The sequence below is a fragment of the Phoxinus phoxinus genome, assembly GCF_949152265.1.
Source record: "Phoxinus phoxinus genome assembly, chromosome: 16".
NCBI lineage: Eukaryota > Metazoa > Chordata > Actinopteri > Cypriniformes > Leuciscidae > Phoxinus > Phoxinus phoxinus.
This window is the reverse complement of record NC_136891.1, coordinates 23,710,348-23,735,152: the sequence shown is the minus strand read 5'-3', so window position 1 is coordinate 23,735,152 and position 24,805 is coordinate 23,710,348. Positions and strand designations below refer to the sequence as shown.

Sequence of the window (24,805 nt, the reverse complement as noted above, 5' to 3'; positions counted from 1 at the left end):
TTCTTTTTTTCTCCCTACTATGGAAGTCAATGGCTACTGTCAACTGTCTGGATACCTTCATTCTTCAAAATAGCATATCTTCTTTTGTGTTCAATAGAAGAAACAAACTCATACGGGTTTGAAACAACTTGAGGGTAATTAATGACAAAATATTTTTTTGGTGTGAACTATCCCTTTAATAAAGCTAGATTTTAGTTTAAAATGCTAAATTAATCATCCGTAAAGCACAAGGAGAGGCAAGCAAACATGCTTTGTTCTGGCAAATGATTTAATAATGTGTGTAATGAATACATTCATGTTTCAGAGGTTCAGATGGTTACACAACAGAAACTAGAAAGCTGTGGACACTATGTGCAATACAAACGTCAATACACACAAAATGGAAACCAACAATAATATAAAGCAAATACAATCAACAATTATCTAAAAATAGATTAAAACAATTTATTTATTTAAATATATATTTATATAGTGTGAGTGGAGGTACACAGTAACACACTCACACTTTTGAACAAACAAAAGCTTTACCCAATTCCTTTGAGAAACTCTGCAATTATTATAAAGCATGAAACATTTAGCTAATCTACACATTTCACAGGTTAGGCCTTGTCAGATCCCTCTAAGCTCTTCACACTGATATTGATAGTAGGTGTCTGTTCATTCAGATGCATGTAAATCTCTATAACATAAAGAGAGGATTTATCACTTGGGCCGGATACCAGCAATAGCTTGGATATGTTCTCATTGAGGTCAGCAAGTCTTTTGATAAACATTCAAGATGGATTTTGCCTCATCAAACTCAAACTCATCACAGTTCAGGTCTATTTTCAGTCTAGATCCTTTCTCAAGTTTTACAGTTTGTATAACCATTTCATTGATATTTTGTCGTGTGATAAGTAGTTCGGTGCCATTTGTTAGTTCCTGAAGCAGCTTGAAGGTTCTGGGGCATGAATCTCGAACTGATGGATTTTTTATAGAGATTTTGCCTTTGATCTCATATTTCTCACTTCTAGGTGAAGCGAAGTTTGTCTCTGTGTAATTTTCTCCTTCTGTGAAATGAAACAAAGACATAAACATTAACTAATCCATTCAGAACATAATTCGATATGGCATAAGTCAATCATTGACATTAAATACTCACTTGTGAACCTGAGCATCCAATCCCTCTCTGGGCAATTCTGTAGAATTTAATAAAAAAATAAAACCGAATTAAAACAAAGCTCAACGTTTCATATTTCTGCATTCTTGTACATTGATCATATTGTAGTTGCATGATTTGGATTGAAGATTGCAGATTTTTACTGAATAACTTCAGCAGTCAAAAAGAAAATAGTCTAGAATCAAATCATTATATATATATGTTATATTTAGCCTTAAAGATACAGTTCACCCTCAAAATAAAATTGTCATCAATTACTTCCCCTGTCGTTCCAAACCAGTGTGACTTACTTTCTTCTGAACACAAAAGATGCTTTGAAGAATGTTTCGATTGTTTTTGTCCATATTCAGTGGGGTCCAAAACATTTGACCATGACTTTATTCATATAGACAACAATCTACTGAGACATTTTCCAACATACCTTATCCACAAAAGGAATTGGAATGACATAAGGGTCATAAATCATGACAGAATTTCCATTGGTGGTTGAACTATCCCTTTAAGGGAGAGCTCATAGTAGCAACCCAATCTTTGATACTGTTATTCTTTATCCAGAGTTTACCTTACATAGTTTACACTTAAAGCTTTACCCAGTATTATAAAAACAGGACACAGCCTGATTACCTGAGACATCTTCATCCAGATAATGCATCCAGTCATCGCCAGCATGAGAACCGCCAGGACACCCACAAGGACCTGGAGGAGCGTGTAGGAACAGCCCCGCTGCTTGAGCTGGAGGCTGGCCGCAGATCCCTCAGAGTCCTCCACATCACAGATGAAGGCAGTTGTTGCCATTCTGAAGGATTGAGTGAGTGAAATGATGAATGAGCATCTCCTCATATTCCCAGCCTCTTTATACCAGGGATCTGCCCACTCATTCAGAAATAGTAGTAAGTTCCCTTACTGAAACCAGACAAACGGTAGCATGCCGCTATGGCATGCGTCCAACGAGCCGGGACAGCAGAGAGAGAGAGAGAGCTGGGATTACCCACACACACACCCACGCATACTGGTAGGCATGTTCATGAATACAAAACTGTTAATCAGGAACTCCGTGCTGGAGCTCGAATCTCTAGAGGAGACACCCTTTTATAACCCATAAACTGTTTTATGGCTGTTCACCTTTAGACATGCACTTGTGACAAATAAACAAACTGGGAGATTTTCCTTCTTCATCTGTGGATGGATAGCAAAAAAATGATGCACATTTTAGTGGCTCCAAAAAGTATTTGGTCATTTGAAAATGTAGTCCATAATAATTGAACCAAGTGGCTCCTGCAAGAGCTTTGCTAAGAACTTCAATTTTCCAAACAATTTTTATGGTCAATGACACAAGGCAAACATTTTTTTGTTTATTACAAAAAAAAAACATTTGAATACAATTTCTCCCTCCATTGACAGTCCGTCTCTTGAAAACGTTGGCACTGCAAAATTATAAAAAGTAACCCATAAGAAGAGACACAATCGCTTCAAATGATGAACAGGTTCCATTTAGACTTTCATGCATATATAGAAATTGATCAGCGAACATAAACAGAACACATCAAATATGATGAATTTGTCAAGCAAGCGCATTTCAGTTTTCACTGTTCATCATATGAAGCAATGTATCTTTAAAAGACTCTGCTCAAACTACTCATTCACAGATTATTATTTTTTACAATGTCTTTATGAAATTTTTACGCTTCAAAGTTTTTTGGTGAAATGAACTTTCCACCGGAAAGAAATCTCTCAGGTTTCATTCAATTATCTTAATTTGTTTTTCGAAGATGAACAAAAGTCTTGGAAGCCTTAAGGTATATCATTGTTGCTGGCCTGTGGATACCTAAAGGCTGTACATTGAAGCGTTTAATACGCGACTAACAAATCTCTTATGCGGATATATTTGCCAAATAGTGCTATGTTTAGGTTTACTGGAAGGGTGGACGAGTTTTAAAGTTTTTTCATATTTTTATCTCTGCAATCGCAGCATTGCAATCAAAGCATGTGATGCTGACTGTAATAAATGATGCAATGCCTTCATGTGATCAAGACTACAAAAAGAAACTTCATTTGGCTCTGTGTTTCGAGGCTTTTAGTGAAACTATACTTGCCACAAAGCGCTTGCCTTCCCATTAATTGCACAGACATCACGAGGGACTACAGGAAAAAATGGGAAGCTGTCTAAAAACAAATACAAAAAAGCAGTACTTCAGTAATAGTTCAGTTTTCTGGCTGCATGTGTACTTTCACAAGCCAGAAGCACAAACAGATAAGGTGTTACGGTTACTGTCAGACAACATAGCTGTAAAGTATAGTTACAAAAATTGAACACAATGCTGTATACATACACAACATAATAAATGTGTGATATTCCCCACAATGCATCATCTCACATTTGAGCCTTTATTAAGTATGTGACTGTGAACCCTGCAGGTTATGTTGTGTGTATATAGATATATATATATACTATTTAAAAAACAAATCATGCAATCATTGCTGGTAGGCAGTGCTAGTTTTAATAGTACTGTAAGCATTACTTTCAGCTATGCATGTTGAATATTGATTGCATCAACAGTTTACTGGCACAGAAACAGGTGTGGGCGAGGAGGGCAGAGAGAAGACAGAGAGAGTGAGCAGGTAACAAACAATGACTGGGGGAATTCTCTTTGATTGTTGCATCATATATAGTGAAACCCTTTTTTACAGCCAGAGAGATCTTTCATCATCACTGCTTGAATAATCAGTGTTTCCTCATCAGGCAGAGACCAAACAGCCAAACTATTGAACCCGCCCGAGAAACACCCTCCCACGCTTACACATGTGCCGCCTCCGCACTGAGGGATCTACCCAAACACCAACCCCCGTTCATACTATCCAAACGCAGTCAGCACAGTCAAAGTATTAGTTCATAGTTCATCAATAGCTGATCAACTGTAGCTAATACCTAGACTACACACAAATAGGGAGCTATTCATTCATCATCACTGTAACTAACAGTGTTTTTTATTTAATTAGCTCATATGTAAAGAGTTAGATAATGCTTTGTTACTAACTTAGCCATACATAGTTCTCACTTTAGATCAGGTCATTAATTATGCTTTTATAATGCTTTAAATAAGCCTTTATTGGACATTAATTACATTAGTATTAAGAGTCCCTTAAAATGTTTACAAATACATTAAGCACACACACACACATTGGGTTTGCATGTTTTATCGGGACTTTCTACATGTATATTAATGTTTCTACTGTATATTCTGTTTCCTAAACCTAACTGATGTATTTTACCAATGTGATTTGAGTATTTGTATGTATTTCATATTGGCAGCATTATATTACTTCATTTTTTAATGGCTATGATAGGCTTAATTTGTAAACAATTTAAGGAACACTTAATACTAATGTTATTCACGTCCAATAAAGACTGGATTAATGCACTTAATGACATTTTGTAACCTAATCTAAAATGAGAACTATTTACGGTTAATAAGTTGTTAGCAAAGCAGTATCTGACTCTTTACATATGAGCAAATTAAACAATAATCATTTGTTAAATTACAGTGACGATGAATGAAGAACGCACTGTTTGTATAGTCTATTAATGTATGCCTACAGTTTATAAACTGCTAATTAACCATGTTTCCAAATTACTTGTAAATACTTTTTTCTGAACTTATTATAAAGTGTTACCAAGTATTTCTTACATTTCTCTGAATGTTTTGTTCAGGGTTTGTTTTATTTCTCAAAAACATACATTTCCCTACAAAAACAAACAAACAGTGTTTTGTGAAGAATTCGAACTTTAGCCTGCTGTGTTTTGTAATTCCATATAGGTGAGATATAATGGGAGAGGTTGAAGAAAACAACATTTTCTTATGTACTTTTAAATAAATTAATAGATCACAATTAATAGGACACAAAATCATTCATACCATTCCTGGCATTTTTGCAAATCAGAAAATGAAGATAAGGCTTCAAATAAGGCCTACTGATAATATTGAGTGTGCTGAGTTTCAGGGATGTTTTCCTTGTACAGCTTGTTATACAGGCTGGGTCTCCTCAGGTTAACTGTTGCACATGTTGATGTCTAAAAAGGTATAAAATTGATCAACCCTTATATAATCTTCTGAGTACGGTGTTGTTTTTTTACAAGTGCAACGACAATCCAATAGGAATCCTGCAGTAATGCTAGTCCCATAAAACAAAGTACCAGAACAACAGAAAAAAACAAAATAACTAACCTATACAAAAATGTTCATGCCACTGCAGTAGCACGTTTGCTTGAGTTATTACAAATCCCCACATTCATGTATATAAACCAGATATACTTAACACCATAACAAAATAAACACAACTCAAACTAATTAATTAAACAAAAGAGATACACAGTAAACAAGGAAACGACCGAAAAAAAGAAAAAAAAAAGATCAATAAGTTATGACCACATATATTTTTACATTACTTAACTCATCAAAAAAAGTTGAGCAGTTTTCAAAAAACATTAGGGAATAGGTATATGTGATATGTCTGGAGGGAATGACAGCCGGTGTGTATATGTGCATGAATGACCAAGTGCTCTCTGGATCGCATGTTCACCTTCTACTCCAATAACATCAGCTGGTAAATAAGCCTAAGGGAAGGGTGTGTGACCTTTTGCACTACCTGGTAAATTGTTTATAAAAAATAAAAAACATTCTGTAAGGCTGGTATCGGTATAACAACATCTTAAATGCCATAAATAGATCTTGCAGGATTAAAATACCATACGTTGGCTTCAACAACACACTTACACTGAAACAAATTTTGGCCTACGTAAATCATTTTGCCCTATACTGCGCATGCAGCCGAGATAAGATATCTCACTGTTAAGGTCATGCAGTTAACCGTCATTCAGGTGAAAATTCAGCTAGCAATTTGTGTTGCATTTTATATATAAACAGAGGAAAGGCAGAGGCAAGTTCAAAGTAACAAAGGAAGCACATGCCGCGACAATTCCTTCTAAACAGTTTGTCCAGTGGAAAATAAATAGTTGATCATTGATTTAACTGTAAGGATGAGCAGAAAAAAGTGACTACTTTGTACTGTTGTGTGTGATGTAGTTTTTCATAGATTAACACTACATGAATAATCTTTTGCAATTATTTTTCAATAATAGAGTAGTGGGTCTAAGAGGGAGTAGATCCAGAGGCAATCCTAAACACAAGCGTCAGAGCCTTGAATTTGATGCGGGTAGTAGCCAATGGACCAAGACCAAGACATCCCCCTTCTTGCTTGGTTCAAGACCATATGCCAGAAAAAAACTGTTGAAGTGTAGACAAGTTGACAACATTTGCATGTTTTTAACCAATGAAATGTACTGAATCCACAGTCCATGTGATTTGTCAAGCCTGGGAATCCCACTTAGACTTTACTTGAACAGGTCGCCCAGGTATTAACAGCCATCTGAGTGTGATTGGCAACCCATTTTTCCTTGTTTTTAAATCTGTCTGAGAGAACAACGCCATCTGCTATTGATTAACTAGTGGATAATCGACCCTTTCTCTAGTGAGAGAGTGAGATGTTCTTCAGTATTAAGTAATAAGATGCAGACAGCAGACACTTGATATTTTACTATGATGATTTCGTTAATGAAAACTATATGGCAAAAAACATTCGTCGACAACCTTTTGTTCCATGACTAAAGGCAGGTTCACACCAAGGACGAATTGCTTTCACAATCACTATATACACTCTCAGTGTCCACTGTCCTCTGATTTAACAGGGTGAACGTTTAAAGAGTGGACATTCTGACCTAAAATCAAAGAACTACATGTTTTGTAACATTGTAATTTAAAAAAACTTCTACAGTGGACAATAAACTGAGGGTCATGCTAAAACCCTTTATTGTTAAAATAAATTTAATAATTGGAAAAACTCTATACATTAGAGAGAATCATTATCAAAATCATAATAGTAACTGTTTAATGGGCAAGCAAGCCTAGGGAAATACTGTAGAAAAAAATTGTTATATGGTTGTTCAAATGCTTTAAAATGTCTCAAAAACATTTATTTTTTAATCACTTTCAATATACTTAGAGTTCAAATTATGTTATTTATTATGACTAAGACCGCTTTAAAATTGACATTGATCAACATTTTAAGGCAGTAAAATCATGACCATTACTGGTGACACAAAAAAAAAAGCACAGAATCCCAGGAACTGCATTCAGTATAGTAGTGTCAAGCATGTTCTGACATGTTTCGTCAAAGCATACTGAAAATCATACATCTGAGAAGCAGAGTAGGCTAACAGGAATTCATATATTTTTTTCAGTGGAAAAATTGGGGCAATGGTCTCAAAAACAAAAAAAAACGTATTTTTTAAATAACACATTTTCTTTGTGTTTAAGAACTGATAATTAATATCAGATACACTGAAATTAATGTGGCACTGTTGGTTCAAAATGTTGTTCCCATGTATTCAGATCAGATTTACATATAGGCGATACATTACAGAAAACTGTATAGCCTACTAGAAATCATCAACTACTGGTATTTACTGATTAACATTTAAAGGGTTAGTGCTTTTGGGGGATTAAAAAAAACAAGGGACCATTCACTCCCATTCACAAGAAGAAAGTCTGACTTGACGGTGAGTAAATTATGGGAGAACTTTCATTCTTAAGTGAACTAACCCTGTATCTCAATACCTCATCACATTACTCATCTATTCTGAGTAAATCTTGCTCACAGAGCACATTCATGATATGTTAGATTGCACAAGGGGGGAACTCTGAAATATTGACAATTATTGTAATTATGTATTGCTCTAACAGCATGTTTGAAGTTTGAAAATGACAAAGGACTAAGTATGCGCAATCCCTGTTTCATGCGTCGTCCCTTCACCATAGTATGTCTATGGGGCAACTTTGGGCAGCTCTTGCCCCCCAACGGTACAACTTACACCCCATTGTGAGGTATGTTCTTACAGAGCCTGCCAGCCTCTTCAAATGTGGTAACCCATACTGTATGTTTCTATGAAATCCTCGCTCAGAGCTCACCAAAGTTTGTCGCAATGTTAAGTCGACAGGACTTTTTGCCAAGTTTTTCGTCTAGCGGGCGAACATCGTAAGCCCGATCGCTTATAAAAGATATAGCACAATGTATCTCAATAATCCGCACGATTTGAATCCTCATTCACAAACAGGACTAATGCAGGAAACTATTGCGAAATAAAATAGCAAATGTTACATTGTTATGGGCCTAAAATGTGTCATTTGCTTGTTTTTTTACCAATAAAGAGTGGTTGTATCATGTAAATGACCTTTCCATTTGATTCCTGATGTCAGAATTATATGGAAAAAGTGGGCTCATTTTTTCTTTTTTTTTATGTTGTGTGGTTCAGGAGATATGAAAATCAGCTTCTTTTTTTTGCCACTAGCATTCCCCAAGGGACATTAGTTGGCAACATCAAAAATTCTTGACTAGACACCATGAGGGTCCCCAAAAAAAAAAGTTAACAAAAAAAAAAACGTCAAACGGGTACATGGGAACCTATGTCTCCTACAAAACTATAGATCCTGCCCTGAGTGAGCCGCACATAGTCCCCCATGTTTATATCCTTGCTAAAGCACCTACAGTAAGTAATGTCTGCGCCACATAAACATTATATCTGCCTAAAGATGATTATATAAATTATAACTGTAATTACACTAAATGATACCTGTTCTATCTCCATGCAGCATATATTGTCTGACTCTAGATATCCCACTACAGTTCCCACATGAGCACCTGTACAACAGTTTATAGATGATCATGATGGAACATGCTAGTTGATGAGTTGAATCAACTTAACTCAACAACAACTACATAAATTCACCAACTAACCATTTAGAAATGTCCTGTTGCATTCTGAAAGTTGTAACTTCTTCCTTAGTCTCTCCATCTGTGTCCGAGTCCGTTTCGAACATACTGAATAAGGCTGAACAGCGTATGGCAAACATATCAGATCAAGATTTTTTCAGGAAAATCACGATTCACGATTTTTTTATCACGATTCTTTTTCAAGTTGGTTTTACTATTTTGACTGAGCATTACAGCCAAACTAATGTCCCTATTATAAAAACAAAGCCTTAGGTAATAAAATAGAAAATAAAAATAATGACAGACATTTAGGCCAAAGTGGCGAAGATAAAAATCTTTGTAATTATTTTCTTTGTTATTAAAATAAGAACAAAGACACACAACTTAATATACAAATGAAATAAACAGTGCTTTATTTTTTCAGATATAGCAGGAGTATTTAGCAGTAGCATTGAAGAAAGTAATTAAATGAACAAATATGAAATTAAAACACTACATAGACTTCACTGTATAAATTATACATTGATTATTATTAAAGCTTCCATTAAAGTTCTCAGTCAGTGAGTGATTATCTCTTTGTGTTTTGTTGTTTTATTACCATTAAAGGGATAGTTCCCCCAAAATAAAATTTTTCACACGTTTTTTTTAAGTTTTTTAAAACCCGAATAAGTTTCTTTCTTCTGTTGAAAATATATATCAAAAATATACACTGGGGACCAGAAACGGTTTGGTTACCCACATTCTTCAAAATATCTTCTTTATTGTTGTTTGGATATCTTTTTTTGTGTTCAGCACAAGAACAAAATTAATACAGGTTTGGAACAACATTAGAGTGAGTAAATAATGATAGAATTAAACATTTTTGGTGAACTATCCCAACCCTTTCGCACGTACGATCACACCGGTGTGATCAGTCTAGGCTGGTCCCTGGAGCGTACGCATCACGTGATCAACTGCCAAATTCAATCGTGCTTTAGACACAAAACTCAAAACGGTTATCACTTGTAACACAGGCTGTCTAATGTTCAAAACATTGCATTGTGCATTCACATCTTTAAAGAAATCTTGCACTTGCACAATCATTGGTTCAAAAAAATAATTTACTGTGAAATACCATTGAAACATAACTATAGATCACCCACACACAAGCAACCAATAGTTTCACTGTGTCATTGTTCGTACAATCATTAAATATTGTAGAACAAAATAGGTGATACAGGTTTCATTATGGTGCTACATGTACAGTAAATACATCTCTGTAAAAGTACTGCAGTTGTAGAGAGAATATGTTTAATGCTGATGATTGGCGAATTTCTGTAAGGCGAATATCATTTCTGGCCCGAACCAAATCGACCACAGCCTGCTCTTGTTGGTCAGTTAGAATTTTGCCTCTGCCTCCACTATTGGGCCTGGTCACAATTCTACAGGGAACATTAGAGTAAGAAGACACTTGGTCACATCACCTATTATGTGATACACATTGGTATGCAGTCATTTGACAATTGAGAGTAGCATAATGTTTAGTGCATGCTGATAACTTACCGGTTCTCATTGCGGAAAGTTCTGATTATTGAGGCCACGGTTGACCTTCTGAGGTTTGGTTGTATCATTGTAGCCGCCTCAGTCATTGTCATGCCATGATTTACGTATGACATGGTCTACAACTATTGCCCGAATTTCATTGGACACTCTGCTGTTGCTGCCGCTGTCTTGGTCCGTGGCCCTGTCCTCCACGTTCCCCCACACCTCTCAAACGAGGCCCACGACCACCTCTCAGAAGGAGTGCCTGTCCCCTGCCATTCCTTTGACCAACACGTCTTCCTCGTCTTCCTCCCACCACTGCTTGACCTCCATTGTGACCTGGATCACCTGCTGGCTCCATGTTACGCATCACTATGCTCTTGCAATTGGATCCCAATCAACTCTTTACAGTATATACTCATTCCACAATGTGCACTCAATCATCAGTAGCGAGTTGGCAGAATTGGACAAGCAATTACAAGGGCCTGCATCTATACAGTGCAGTACTGTCAATACTGGAAATAGTCTGAAAAGGTGGTACAGTATTTGGGACCATAGACACAGTGTCTGATGAAGCATTATGATAAAATATTAGGCTACATCCATGGATATTGTATTCTAATTGGTTCATGCTCCACGCTAATTGGCGACAATGAATCTCGTTATCTTGAAACTTTCATGATTTGTAAACATGGAAGATTGTTTGTCTGTTTCCATTTAACTATCCATTAAGAGTAATGCAACAGTTACTTATAATTTTGAGCTGTTGTATCATTTGATAGTTAGATCATTGTAAAGAAATGAATAGACACACATTTGAAATGTAATGTGTGAATTGCCTTTTGAAATAGTAGTACTTTGATGTTAAGTTGTGTCATATTGAACAGGTGATTTTTGTTGAATGAACAAATGAACAAAGTTTTCTTTTATGTGTATTATTGTATCCAAGCAATTGAGAAAAGGGTTAGAGTTTTGAAAAATGTGCATTTTGATCATTGGTTGTGAGTTTTGTGTCTAGAGTTGTGAAAAATGACATCAAGGTTCTGAAAATAGTAACAAAGTGATTGTAAAAAACTGTAAATTGACGTGTGAAAGGGTTAAGAATAAGCGGCAGCATGTTTTTACTATAGGCTACTGTCGCTTTAAAACCTGCACACGACGGATCTAAGATACACGCATATAACACATGCACCAGATTTTCTCTCAAATGTTTGCTGTCACTTTAGACATAACCAACTCTGTTTAAAAACCTTGTGTGTATTTGACAATATTTTATGTATTTCACAAATCATTATGTCAGTATCAGTATTTGCTTTCTACCATGCACAAATAAAAATGTCAGTGAACTTTTGCTGTGTAATTGTAATGAGCACTCAAACACACCAAACCAACAATTACTAAAAACACAATATATGTGTTTATATAAATCTCACCATTCTGAGTCGTCAAAATTAATTGTCACAGTCACAAGTCTAGACTGAGACCATTAAGGAAAATGCTTGTGTTTTTGATTTGTTTTTAAATAATTACAAATTATATTATCAGCATTTTGAGAATAGCAAGAATGTTCCATCTGATCATCTGTAAAAAAGTCACATATGCAAAACTGCTTATTTGAGATTAGTGACCTAGAAATAGGCATATATCTTATTAAATTTACGTACCGGTAATAACTTTTTCTTCACGTTATTTTTCTAAATCCTTTATTTTCATATTTACGTGGAATTTTAATCCCAGATTAATAAAATACATAGCCTACTATAATTTTGTAAAGATAAATGTTTATCTCTTTCATTGAAAATTAATGGAATTTAAAGGGATAGTTTAAAATAAAAAGTATGTCATCATATACTCACACTCAAGTTGTTTCAAACCTGTATGAATTTCTTTCTTCTGCTGAACACAAAGGAAGATATTTTGAAGAATATAATATTCCATAGTAGGAAACAAAAATACTATGGCAGTCAATGGGACCAGTTAACTGTTTGGTTACTGACATTCTTCAAAATATCTTCCTTTGTTGTTCAGCAGAAGAATGAAATGCATACAGGTTTGAAACAACTTGAGGGTGAGTATATGACGACATCATTCTATTTTTAAAGTGAACTATCCCTTTAAGGGTGTGATTCAACAACAATGAGAGAGATCTGGAGATTGATATAATTCCCTGGTGAACAGCCGGGGGGTTCCTCAGTGACATCACAATCATGCAATCGGAGGATTCAGCGGGATAGTGTTACAGTGACATGTTTTACATAATAGCGTACTTTTACTTTCAATTTTGAAATAACTGCCTGGATGCAAACAAGCATGTATTGGCAGGAATGACTGAAAGGGAGACACGCATACGATTTGACAATAACATTTTATTAGACGATTATGCATTAGGTATTATGAACTAGGATTTATTCATCTTGGATCATGATCACTTCTACTATTGTATACAACATTTCAAGTTGTATTATGAATAAACAATATTATAGATTAGCATTAATTAATTAATGAACTGTTTGTAAAGTGTTACCAGTCTAAAAGAAATCAGCTAGTGCCACAAGACACAATACACATATTCAAGATACATTTTTGACAAGTCTTAATGTTCTGTGCAGATTTGCTTATGAGGTGAATTAATGGAAAACTGGTCTGGAAAACAAGACAAAGATATGGGCTAAGAATATAAACTATGCAAAATGATTGAAAAAAATACATGCAGATGACTAAAATTGTTTCAGCATCTCTTTATTGATGGTGTATAATAGCTATACAATAGAAGTGCAAACCTTGCTGTATAAATAAAATATCACTAGAGAAATTGCAGCAGGGGTTTGATTGAGCAAGAAAGACATTTAGGGTCATGTTCGATAAACAAACGCATTGCACTGACAATAAAACAAAATAAACTAAAAACTTGTGGAAAATGTCTGAATTTAAATGAATGTTCATGAGATGAGTGAATGAATGAGATGTGGATGATTGTTTGGTTTTTGCTTTTGAGGTTTTTAGTGCTTTAGTTCACAATCACGATGTTTGATTTAAATAATAATACAAAAAAAAAAAAACACTTTCATTTCAATAAATACATTTTCTGACATGTGCTCTTAAAGGGAAAGTGCACTACCGGAACATTTAAAGTTCTGACGGTGTGGATTCAATCCTTACATTATCCAATGACTTTGATTTAAATAAAGCATCAAACATTCGATCACAAACAGTTTACATAATTAAACTGTTTTAGACACTTAATCATCATAAAAAACAACATTAATTTCTGTACTACAAACATTTTTCAATGTCTGTTCCAAAGAGGAAACTGCAATATAAATGTTACCCGTTGATATTTCCTTTCGCATATAGGGGGGTCTTCCGGTTTTGATATAAATATAATGATAAAAACAAACATTGAGAACATTATTGCTGTCAGTATAAAAGCTGAATCAGGACAATATCTGAAGACATTCGAATTATTCCTTCTCAAAGTACAGTGCTATATCAGAAGTAGCTTCAAAATGATCTGGAGCTGGTTTAACTTCAGTTAAAGGCCTTCCTTTCTCTTTCCAACCACAGTGTCTCGATACATTCGAAGAGCTTATGGAACCACCACTAATCCAGATTGTGGTGAGAAACGCTCTGTTTGAGCTGACAGTGCAATTACGGTTAATACCACGTCATCGCCCACTTCCACTTGCTATAGGTGTTTGACAAATAGTCCGTCTTGAAGAGCCTGGAAGCTATAATATAGTGTGGAAAAATAACAGAGACTTTTCCTCTATGGAAAAATGTATTCGCAGCTCTGCAAATTTTAGCTTCACGATTACACTTTATCCAGGGCGAGTTTTGACTGGCATCGTCCTAATATTTCAAACTGGGTGAAAGCGAGAGATTTCGTCATAGTTTTATCAATTAAACGGCTCTTGTGAAGGACGAGCACCTTATCCAGTTGAGACGCGCTTGTAGCTTTCCTCATCAAGTGGAGTAGGGAAGCACTGGGATCCCAGCATGTAGTGCAGGCCAAAGAAGAGCTCAGTAATTTGGATGGTGCCTTCGTCGTGTTCGACTTTCATCGTGACTTCGTTTCTATCAGAAAGCATGATCACTTTCTGCATTTCCTTGCACTCGTTGGCCTGTAGGGTCTGCAGGTGGAACGATTTATCCCCCGTTTCTATTGTCAGGTTGGCAACCTTGTCATTCGTTTGTAAGGTTTTCATACAAGCCCACAGATAGACCATGTAGGGTCCTCCACAGGGCAGCTTCACCCTCTTCGCATCGTACAGATCCACTGTCTGGTTCCAGAGGATTTTGAATCTGGGCTCATCTCCATCTAATTCTGACACACACACACAGAAGTGAGAATTAGACGGTCGTTTAGTTTTCTTCTATATCCGTTTCTTCTGAGACTGACATTAATAAGCTGATTTCACCTTTCGTAAGTAGTTATGCTAAAAAGTTCTAAAAGCGTCTAAAGAAAGAAAAATTAGAAATATACTCTTGATGTGTCGATTTCATTTGGTTTTGGAGAAAAAAAAATTATGTTTCAGGGGAGTTAGACCAAATTACATTTTACAATTCGAACTGACTTTGCACTGTTATAAAGAAGTCAACTTATGTGATATTAGAGATGAGACACTTATTGACCTTAACATTGTCATAAGGGTCTGCAGCTCTTAATTCAGAAATGAATACAAGTTGAATGCATTTTCTGAATAAATTCATAGATGTCAAACAAAGAGGAACACCACGACACTGAATCAAAAACTACAAGTATATAATTATCACAAAATTGTGTTGCACTTTATGGCGCTCTATCTGCTTTAACTCTTTATAGGAGGATTTATTATTTATTTTCTGAAAATGAATCTGAAAGATAATAGGAACACTTACTGGGACTGGTCATCATCATGTATATCCCTGTGTCCTGTGAAAAGCACAAAACAAAAGTTAGGCTAAGTAAAATATATTAAATGTACAGTATCCAACTGCAAATGTAAATGTACAAAATCCAACTAACCATATAATCATGCAAAGTTGGAATAGCTAAACAAATCAGACTCTTTAAAGACTCTCTAAAGCGTCATAATCATAACAGTAATAATCATAATCACGCTGGAGGAGAAAACATCAACACTGTATCAGTTATCTGACATCAACACAAAAAGCGAGCCTGTAGCGATTATGAATTCTGAACTGACGATATAGCGTTAACGTTTTTATTCTGCTTTATTCATGTCGTTTACAGTGTAAGCCTATCTTTGAATTGTATATCATTAAAAAATAAATGTTTTACTAAAAACAGGCCCATATAATTTAGCCTACTTTAATGCTGTGAAAATGTATTACAATTTTTTTATTTGTCAACATTATATATATATATATATATACACACACACACACTGTATATAATTAGTTATTTATAATATAACTGCAATAAAATTACTTTTTTGGGATGGCAAAATGTAATTGAAATTTAAATTGCACAATTTTTGCGGTTATCTCAAACAATTGCAATTAGATCGAGTGACCACGATCAGACGATTATTCAATAACTGCGACAGGCCTACTTTAGAACACTAATTTTTGAAGAGAACTGTCCCTATATGTGACCCTGGACCACAAAACCAGTCACATGGGTCAATTTTCTGAAATTGAGATTAGTAAGATTTCCATTGATGTATGCTTTGTTAGGATAGGACAGTATTTGGCTGAGATACAACTATTGCAAATCTGGAATCTAAGGGTGCAACAAAAAAATCTAAACATTGAGAAAATCTCCTTTTGTTGTTCAAGTTGAAAGTTGTCCATTTAGGCTATGTTCGCGATTGTGCTGCATTCACTCACAAAAATAAATGTTTTATATATTTACGGTAGGAAATTTACTAAATATCTTCATGGAACACGATCTGTACTTAATATCCTAATGATTTTTGGCATAAAAGAACCCTTGAACCCTACAATGTATTGTTGGCTAATTGGCACAAATATACCCGTGCTACTCATGACTGGTTTTGTGATCCAGGGTCACACATCAGTACACAACTGTGTAGAGTAGAGCACATTTCAAAATTAATATTTATCATATTCACTTGTAGCAAACTGATTTTAGTTTTTAGTGTGTTATTTTAAACTATAGATTTAGAATATCAGCCAACAATGACTAGATATAAAGCCATCCAAAGTGGCCGCAAAACCCGGCGCCCCACCGACCAAAGTTGCAGGGGTTGTTTTTCCGCTCATAGGCGATAAGGGGGTGCGAGACGACCACCATTCAACCCGAAAAAAGTAATATAACCATTCCAATGACTCCGAAGCTGTTCAGTTAAGGTAAAAAACCTGCATAGTTCACCTTTAATACAGTCTTTGTGTTAAGCTGAGAAATCACACTTCTGCTGCTAATTATGCATTTACCAAATTGCTCATTTTTGCATTAAGCCTATTTGATGTTATTAATAAAATAAACATTTCAGTGTTTTGATTTTATGGACTTTTATTTTACAACAAACTAGTTTTGTTACTGTGTTGGGTCACCACTTGGTATCCAGGCCAAGTTGATTCAAAATACAGAAACTGCAATGATCAAAGTGATGAGAAATACCAGACACACTCATTCTGATAGACATGGAAAATTCCATCCTGTGTCAAATCAACAGAATCACACAAAAACACTTATTGACCACAGCAAAACGGCATTTGTGGAACACGTGGGCTCAAAAGGCCTGCATATAGAAAGTGTCACACTTTTGCCCAGTACAATGCCCTTTCAGACAGTTTCTCAGGACCGGGCACAACCCAAATAGTGTGTGCACATCACATGTGTGGGCACTCACAGTGGGGTCATTACGAGAATGGAGCGATGAAATGGAAACTGGAGCTTTACCATCCTGTTCTAGCTGGATCATGGTAAGTGTCATAGCGTTATCTGATATTAGTGTAGGCCCCCTACTTTGACATGGAAAGTCACACCTCCTGACCTCAACAGTTAGGTTGACCCTTTTAATCCATTTAAGGGACAATCTTAAAAACAAACTCACATAAATTTGAACAGGGGTTTCCAAAAAGGGACATGCCAAGGCAAAGCTCAATGAGACCAGACCACATGAAACAACACCCTGAGACAAGTGGTTTAAAGAATAGCTACTAAACTAAACACAAACTGCTCTCACTGAAAGCCCACTCAAATCCACATAATACAAAAATCCTTAATATAATTTTAAAAAGATAATCTCAAAACAAAAATGAATCTATATTCTCAGATATTTAAGTGAATAATATCTGCCCGTGACACGTCTGAAGAGCTTCACTTCAAACCAACCATTGCCATTCATGGTCAACACTGCCCTCTAAAGGACTTTATACTGCACTTTAAGCTGTAGATACTACATCATACATCAAATACATCACTCAATAAATATTATAGTCCGTAAAGAACTGAAATTAGATCAGAAACGAGTTCTTACGGTCTGTTCGCTGGCTCCATGCTGCTGGCTGAGATAGATGTTGATGCTGAGGGCAGCACAAGCGGCTGTTAATAAACCCTGGATGACGAACACCGCGAGCGCTTTCCTCCGCCCGTTACCACAGCGACAGCGCGCGCCACCGCCGCTCTCTAAACACTCTCGCGCATCCTTTGAGTCCATACTTCCTTGTGACGGACAGAGTGAGTTTATCTGCCCTAAGAAGAAACTCTGCGCTTTTATATCGGCGAAAAAGGCGGAGGAGGGAACAAACGAAACCCCAAAAAAACATCCCCTTCCAACGCATCGAGCTAGAGCCCGTGTGTGTGGAGGATGCTGTAGTTTTGATGTGTTTGGCTTATTCAGACCGATCTTTCACACACTTACCTCAAGTAGGCTAATCCCGGCCGATGCAAAGTTAAATGCCTGCTAAATGCTCTTTAGGCTTCAATAATAATAATTTTTAAGTATTTTTTATTTACAAATATATTTTTACACTATACGAAATTCATTTATTCCCTATATATATGCATGGACAAAGGATAGCCTACATATAGGCTATATATTTTTTTGTAGCAGATATATATATATATATATATAGGCTATTATTTTTGTTTTCTTTTTCAGGATGGCGGATTTATATATATATATAAATGTCCAGCTATACAAGCTTGCAAAGTGCTTGCAAATAGCAGAATGTTTAACAATGTTTAAATTTTCCATCAAATTGTTTCAATGTGATCACTGTAAAAAAAATTTAAATAAATAAAAAATTGTTGCAGGTAGTAGAGGACCTGGTTACCTTAAAATGTTTAGGCCTAATTGTAATAAAACATGTGAGTTAATGCAATAAAGGAGATTGATTTCATCAAAAGAAACTCAAATTATTATGTTATCTGATGAACCACATGAATGATAAAAGAAAACATTTTTAATAACAAAGAGTTCCAGTATGCTAATATACGTCTTTTCACAATCTTTTTCACAACTCACAGACTTATTCCACACATAGGCCTATTTCATGCTTTCTCTTTTCCTTTCCTTTTGAGATTAGAGGCTTAGATGCTATGTTTCCAAAAACGGCATCAGAGCAAACATTGTCTCATTTAACAAAAAAAGTGAAACTCAAGGGAAGGCCAATGCGATTTTTCCATACGACCCCAGGGAATAGGCACGTGTGACAAAAATACTAATATTTTACATTTTATTACCATCGCTTTAGGCCAACTGTCATGCATGCGTTCGCTGGTGTGCTGTACAGCCTAAGTGCGTTGTGGACTATATTTATCCAGTCTTATTTTGTTTTTGGATAAATAAGTGAATTTGTAAATTTAGTAAGAATTAAAAGGCACGTTTACACCAAGAACACTAACTATAAAGATAACTGGCCTATAATAGAGTCAAGAGTCTACACCAGCGGTTCTTTTGTTCATTCTAAGCGCGTGCTTGTCTGTCACTTTAAATGCTCGAACTCGTTACAGTATGGATTCTGATTGGCTGACAAGGAAAAAAAAATCTGAAAGTGATTCCAACCATATAGTTTCTCTGTGCTGTTATATTATAGCTGTAGTGGTATGAACTCTGCTATTCTTTAATACTGAGAACGATTTTTAGAACTTCTTTATAGTTATCGTCCTTAGTGTGAACGGGCCTTAGCCTTTTTAACCGTTTTCTCGAAGACTTAAAACTCTATATGTATCTGATTCTTCTAAAAACGAAAGTTGTGAAAACCATAAATCTTATCAAGAGGAAGAAGCATTATTTACTCGCTCCCTGGAATAATAAGCTTTGCTGTTGACCATCACTTCTCGCGTGAGTTTCACAGCATGTGCTCACACGACGTCAGCGTGCAGTTGGCTGGAAGCGATGGCTGACCGTTTAAAAAGCATAAAATATTAGTATTTTTCTCTTACAAACATACCATTTAGCTTCAGAACACATTGATTCAACACTTTGCGTGGTTTTTAAAGTGTCAACTTTGAGAGACTCATTTGATTTGCATGAGGGACTGGCAGAGCATTTCGCTTTTTGTTCAGAAGAGAGAAAGTCAGACATCTGGGACGGCATGAGGGTGAGTAGGCCTAAATGAGAGAATTTGTCATGCGTTTGTTTATTGTAGCCTATTATTTCAGAATTTCATTCTATCATCATTTGAGGATGTTGCTTTGTATGAAATCACAGTTAAGAATTTTGTCAATTAAAAAAGAACAAAGTAATATCCTGCGTTAGCTAAATCATGAAATAATGAAACTGCACACCACCAAACACAGAAACCACCCAAAATGGTTGATTTGTCATTCAGTGTCTCTTTACTAATGATCAGGATCCCGATGCAAAGTGCATCATTCTGAATGGGTTTAATTTGCACAAATTACCTGTCACATTGTACATTAATCCAGTTACTTCCATAATAAATAAAGGAATTCAATTTTTATCTTTAGCTTCTGCTAAGAAAAATAGACCAGAAATCCATTCACTAGACAATAGAACTAACAACACAAAAATATGAAATAAATATAATATTACAATTAACTTATATTATGTTTAAGATACGATCCAAGTTAGTCTACTTGTCTTTCTCTATATTAAGCTGTCATCCAGCTCGTTATTTTTAGCAATACGTATGCGGTGCGTTACCGTGATTTTACGACGATTGAGGGGCCTTTAGGCCCTTTGATTTGTATCACTGTATCATGTCACACTGCCGCTCGTGAGCTATTTCTTTATTAAAAAACCCATGTGTTTTGTACATTTCGAGCAGAGGTCGACTAGTCAGAGCACACTTAAGCATAGTGTCACATTTGTAACCACCACCATCAACACCTCTTCTCCATCGCGATATATCTCTAGGCCAATGTGTTTTGTAGAAACACTGAGAAAGCCTATATCACACTTCCGTCCAGCAGACAGTTGGTCAAAAGCCACAGGGGAAGCCCCTCTGGGACAGGAATGCAGTGGTCAGAGGTAATTTCACAGAGGACGGAATGCAAAAACTATTTGTTTAAAAATTAGGCTGGGCACGTCAGCTACAGAAAGTTTGTTAGAGATTCCTTCTCTTATGATAAAAGAGATAAGGCTATTACACAGCTACGTGTTTGGGACTTCTCTCACCTTATCTCACTACAGTACTCGAATCATCACAGATAACCCGATTCGAAACAGAAAACAACAGTTATTTGCCAAGTGTGTGTGTGTGTGTGTGTGTGTGTGTGTGTGTGTGTGTGTGTGTGTGTGTGTGTGTGTGTATATATATATATATATATATATATATATACACACACACACACACACACACATACAGGGAATTTGAGGGAATATTTAGGCTCTTTGCTATATTCGGGATACAGACTGTGTCTGAAAGCTAAAACAGATGCCTTGCTTTTTCATGGAGAACATGATTTTACCAAGTGCAACATGATCCTGGATTAACATCTTCGTTGATCCGGAACAATATTTCAATCAACCAATCAGATTATTTAAGGGATAAATTTACAGTTTAGGTCAAGCTTATAGGCAATAAGGGCTAGGTGGTTCTACTATATATTTACCGGTCATTTCCCTTTGATTTTAGGGGTAACTTACAGGTATGGTTAGGTTAAGGGGTAGGTATATGGTTAGGATAAAATTTTTGGACTGGTAAGTGGTTCCAGGATCAACCAAATATGTTGACCTAGGAAAGCTCAGTCAGTCAATGAAATGTTTTTGGATGGTTCTTATCATTCCTTATGCCACACTCACCACTATTTCCCCACTAGTACAAATAACCTCATCTATGTCAAATTCAGTTCAGCTTAATACAGAACCAAGAAAACTAATGCTCGATTCATCATGGTAAAGGATTCAAGTTGTTAACCTTTATGCCTTATGTTTAATTTTTTTTTTTTCAAAAGGTAGATTGTGTTTCATGTTTGTTTCTTGTAAAATAATCACTGAAACTTGTAAATGTATCACACTGAGAAACTAAACACAAGCAAACTTGAAAAAGAAACAGAATCTTTCTGCTCATATGATCCATCAATGTAAAAGGTGTTATACTAAACCCTGTGGGCTGCTTTTGACCATATGTGGGCAGACAGAGCTTTCTGAAGATTAGGATTGGTAACTGAAATGTTTTTACTAAATCTCTGATCGCTTCAGAGGGACTGTCCCTGTACCAAATGTACAATTTTGTTGTGTTATGCAAGAATGACAAATGTGTAAATTCATGTTTAAATGGGGACTGTCATTGTGAACCAGGGACGGGAGGAATACATTGGCACAGTCCTCTGTGATTAAAGGTGTAAAAAGTACAGATACTGTCAAAATTGTACTTAATTAAACATCTAAGTACCTAGCCAAATGTTTTTATATTTATGTTTGCAAAATGCAGGGGGAAGTGCCCTTTCACAATTGATCAGTTAAAACCTCAAATTAATCACGTTATTTACCACGGTGGCCCTGTTCCTAAACTATATACTTCAAGTAGATTTCATTTACGATTGTTAAAGTACCTGTAAAATCACAAAACGTATAGGCTAAGTTATCAACATTTATTTAAGCCTCAACATTTTCTATCCATTAAAGATTAATATTTACTGAAACGTTGGAATTTTAGACTTAAAAAATAAAAATAGTTTTAAAAGTTGTGAATTGTGAAAATGCCGTGATCTGGACCTTTTATACCGTGCTTGCCTTTGTAAAGACTGCAAGTCTATCGTCTCATTTTCTCAGTGTTAAATTCAGTATGCACTGTAAAAACGTTACTGCCTTAAATAAAGTACAATAAACTTAATGTTAAAGTCATTTCAACATTAATTACATTAAAATGACTTAAAATCGTGTATAACTTATAAGTAAGTTGAAGATGAGTTAAAGTGATGTAAAATCATATGTTGTCATAACTTATCGATCATATAATTTTTTTACAGTGTGGCGTCTAACCTGACTAATGCTAGGGCCACACCAAAATATATTTAAAATCTTATAAGATTTTCAAAATGTTAGAGAACACAAACAGGATGATAAAAAAATCCTAGATTCAACAGTTTTGCTCATAGTGTGTGGTGTTGAAGAAGACAACACACCACAAAGGCCCATGCATAAAAGGTCTATGTTAGCGAATGGGAACTTTTCGGCAAATATAATAATAGATAACATTTAAATTCTGGCCATTGTCTATAATCCTTTTCATGTTAACTAAGTGGCCGAAAATAAAACTATATACTATTTTAAGATACAATTATTTGAATAAAATAAAAATAAAATAAGCTTGTTTTAAATGCTTCAAGTGCTTTTTGCATCACAACATTACAGAGTACATGATTAAAAATGGATATTCATTTAAATGTTACATTTGACATTGAATAAACATTATGTAATTATTAGTGTTTTAAGAGTGATGGCAGCAAAGGTAATCTAAAAATAAAATTAGAAGTGCACAATTAACCCTCTGGGGTCGGCAAACGCGCGGGCGCGTTTTGCTGTTTTTTTTTTTTTACATAGCAGCAACATAGACTTAAAATACTCCGTCATGTATGGTCATACAGACTTAAGAAATATGAAAAAAGAATCTGTGAGATGTCTACTTTTGTATGCGTCCACTTACAATCTAAACAAAACGTTGTGCTTTCGTAAAATAAAGAAAATAAACACGGTGTGCTTTCTGCCTCTCCGTCTCGTGAATTTTTTTTTCTTGAGCACGTCCCTAAACATAAACAAAACTCAGCGAATACTTGTCACACATTTGAGCTCTATATATTTATAAACATTTAAGTGTGTAGTTTTAAATGACCTGATTCCAAAAAGAAAACAAATATTCTCTGTTTAAGTAATTTGTATAAAACCAACAAGATATCCAGTTTCTCAAATCCTTGCTCATTATTTTTAATGTGACTACACCCACAAAATATATAGACATGCAAATCTCCCACGCGTCACGCGTCACGCGTCACGCGAACGCGCTCATTACCTCAAAAACAATGCACCTAATCTCATCAGTCCTCTGCTGTTTGCCGAGTTTGCTGGATTTACATCCGAAGAAGAACGCTATTTGAAGACAAAGATTTTAAGGTAAGAAATAATTCTGAATTATATTAGTTAGTGTTATTGTTGCATAAACTTCACATTCAGCGGCTCCATCGCTTCAGTAAATGTTCTCTTGCACGCGCTGTCTGTTTGAAAAGCAAAACGCATGTTTTTACTCCAATCTCATTTCATAACAACAATTGTAAACATTTGAAGTAACATATGATAATCAATTATATGTTTACTCTAGTGTAGTGTTACTGAAGTGTTTAACGATTTATAGGCTGCCTAGCTGTTATAGGCTTGTTATTATTATTGTATGCAGCACTGCACGTATATGCCTACAAGACACAACAAGGTGTTCATTACATAGGCTATTTTTTTTATCGCAATTTTTACCCAATTTTAAAAATCTAAAAATGGATTCCCACAATCGTGCAGCCCTATAGTTTATCTTGATATCACCATGTACACAGTTGTTTCACAGTTGTAAAACAATCTTGTTTTACAGGGACCAGATGAGAGACCACTGATGGAGTCCTGCTGACTTAAACATTCACATGATTCTCTGTACTTGTAGGCCTACATGGTAAAATGAAAAATCAAACAACAAGGAAATGACAGGTATGTATGACACCTATGTTTCAGGAATGGCACAAAGGTGTAATCAGTGTGTTCAATAATGTGCTTTTTTGTGTATCTTTGGATTATGTTGTGTTGTAAATAATTCCAAAGCCATTATTTTTTAAATGCAGTCATTCTTTGTGCCTCATAATGATAGTGCCTGAGAGCTCCTAACAGGGCCATTATGCGAGGGTCTTTGTCTTTCTCAGGTGTGAAACACTTAATATGC

At 35.5% G+C, this 24,805-nt stretch overlaps 2 protein-coding genes across 2 annotated transcripts; both read right to left on the bottom strand.

Annotated features, from left to right (window-relative positions):
- Positions 1-256: 256 nt before the first annotated feature.
- Positions 257-1,979, bottom strand: LOC306983399 (uncharacterized protein). Its single transcript, XM_079583752.1, has 3 exons — positions 1,784-1,979; positions 1,142-1,178; positions 257-1,049 (listed from the first exon to the last, which is right to left on the bottom strand). The coding sequence occupies exons 1-3, from the start codon at positions 1,952-1,954 to the stop codon at positions 751-753; spliced, it is 507 nt and encodes a 168-aa protein (XP_079439878.1). The 5' UTR covers positions 1,955-1,979; the 3' UTR covers positions 257-750.
- An 11,254-nt stretch (positions 1,980-13,233) lies between these two features.
- LOC306983715 (uncharacterized protein) lies at positions 13,234-18,201 on the bottom strand. Its single transcript, XM_079584335.1, has 3 exons — positions 17,953-18,201; positions 15,383-15,416; positions 13,234-14,828 (listed from the first exon to the last, which is right to left on the bottom strand). Exons 1-3 carry the CDS (start codon positions 18,130-18,132, stop codon positions 14,434-14,436), a joined length of 609 nt encoding a protein of 202 aa, XP_079440461.1. The 5' UTR covers positions 18,133-18,201; the 3' UTR covers positions 13,234-14,433.
- Positions 18,202-24,805: the final 6,604 nt, after the last annotated feature.

What these genes read in the sequence shown, in the direction of transcription:
- LOC306983399 (XM_079583752.1), bottom strand. Translation starts at nt 1,954, where the DNA reads ATGGCAACAACTGCCTTCATCTGTGATGTGGAGGACTCTGAGGGATCT. An exon ending in TCTGGATGAAGATGTCTCAG is followed by an intron (nt 1,179 to 1,783) that starts GTAATCAGGCTG and finishes TAAATTCTACAG; the next exon opens with AATTGCCCAGAGAGGGATTG. An exon ending in TTGGATGCTCAGGTTCACAA is followed by an intron (nt 1,050 to 1,141) that starts GTGAGTATTTAA and finishes TTCATTTCACAG; the next exon opens with AAGGAGAAAATTACACAGAG.
- LOC306983715 (XM_079584335.1), bottom strand. Translation starts at nt 18,132, where the DNA reads ATGGACTCAAAGGATGCGCGAGAGTGTTTAGAGAGCGGCGGTGGCGCG. An exon ending in ATGGAGCCAGCGAACAGACC is followed by an intron (nt 15,417 to 17,952) that starts GTAAGAACTCGT and finishes TGCTTTTCACAG; the next exon opens with GACACAGGGATATACATGAT. An exon ending in CATGATGATGACCAGTCCCA is followed by an intron (nt 14,829 to 15,382) that starts GTAAGTGTTCCT and finishes TGTGTGTGTCAG; the next exon opens with AATTAGATGGAGATGAGCCC.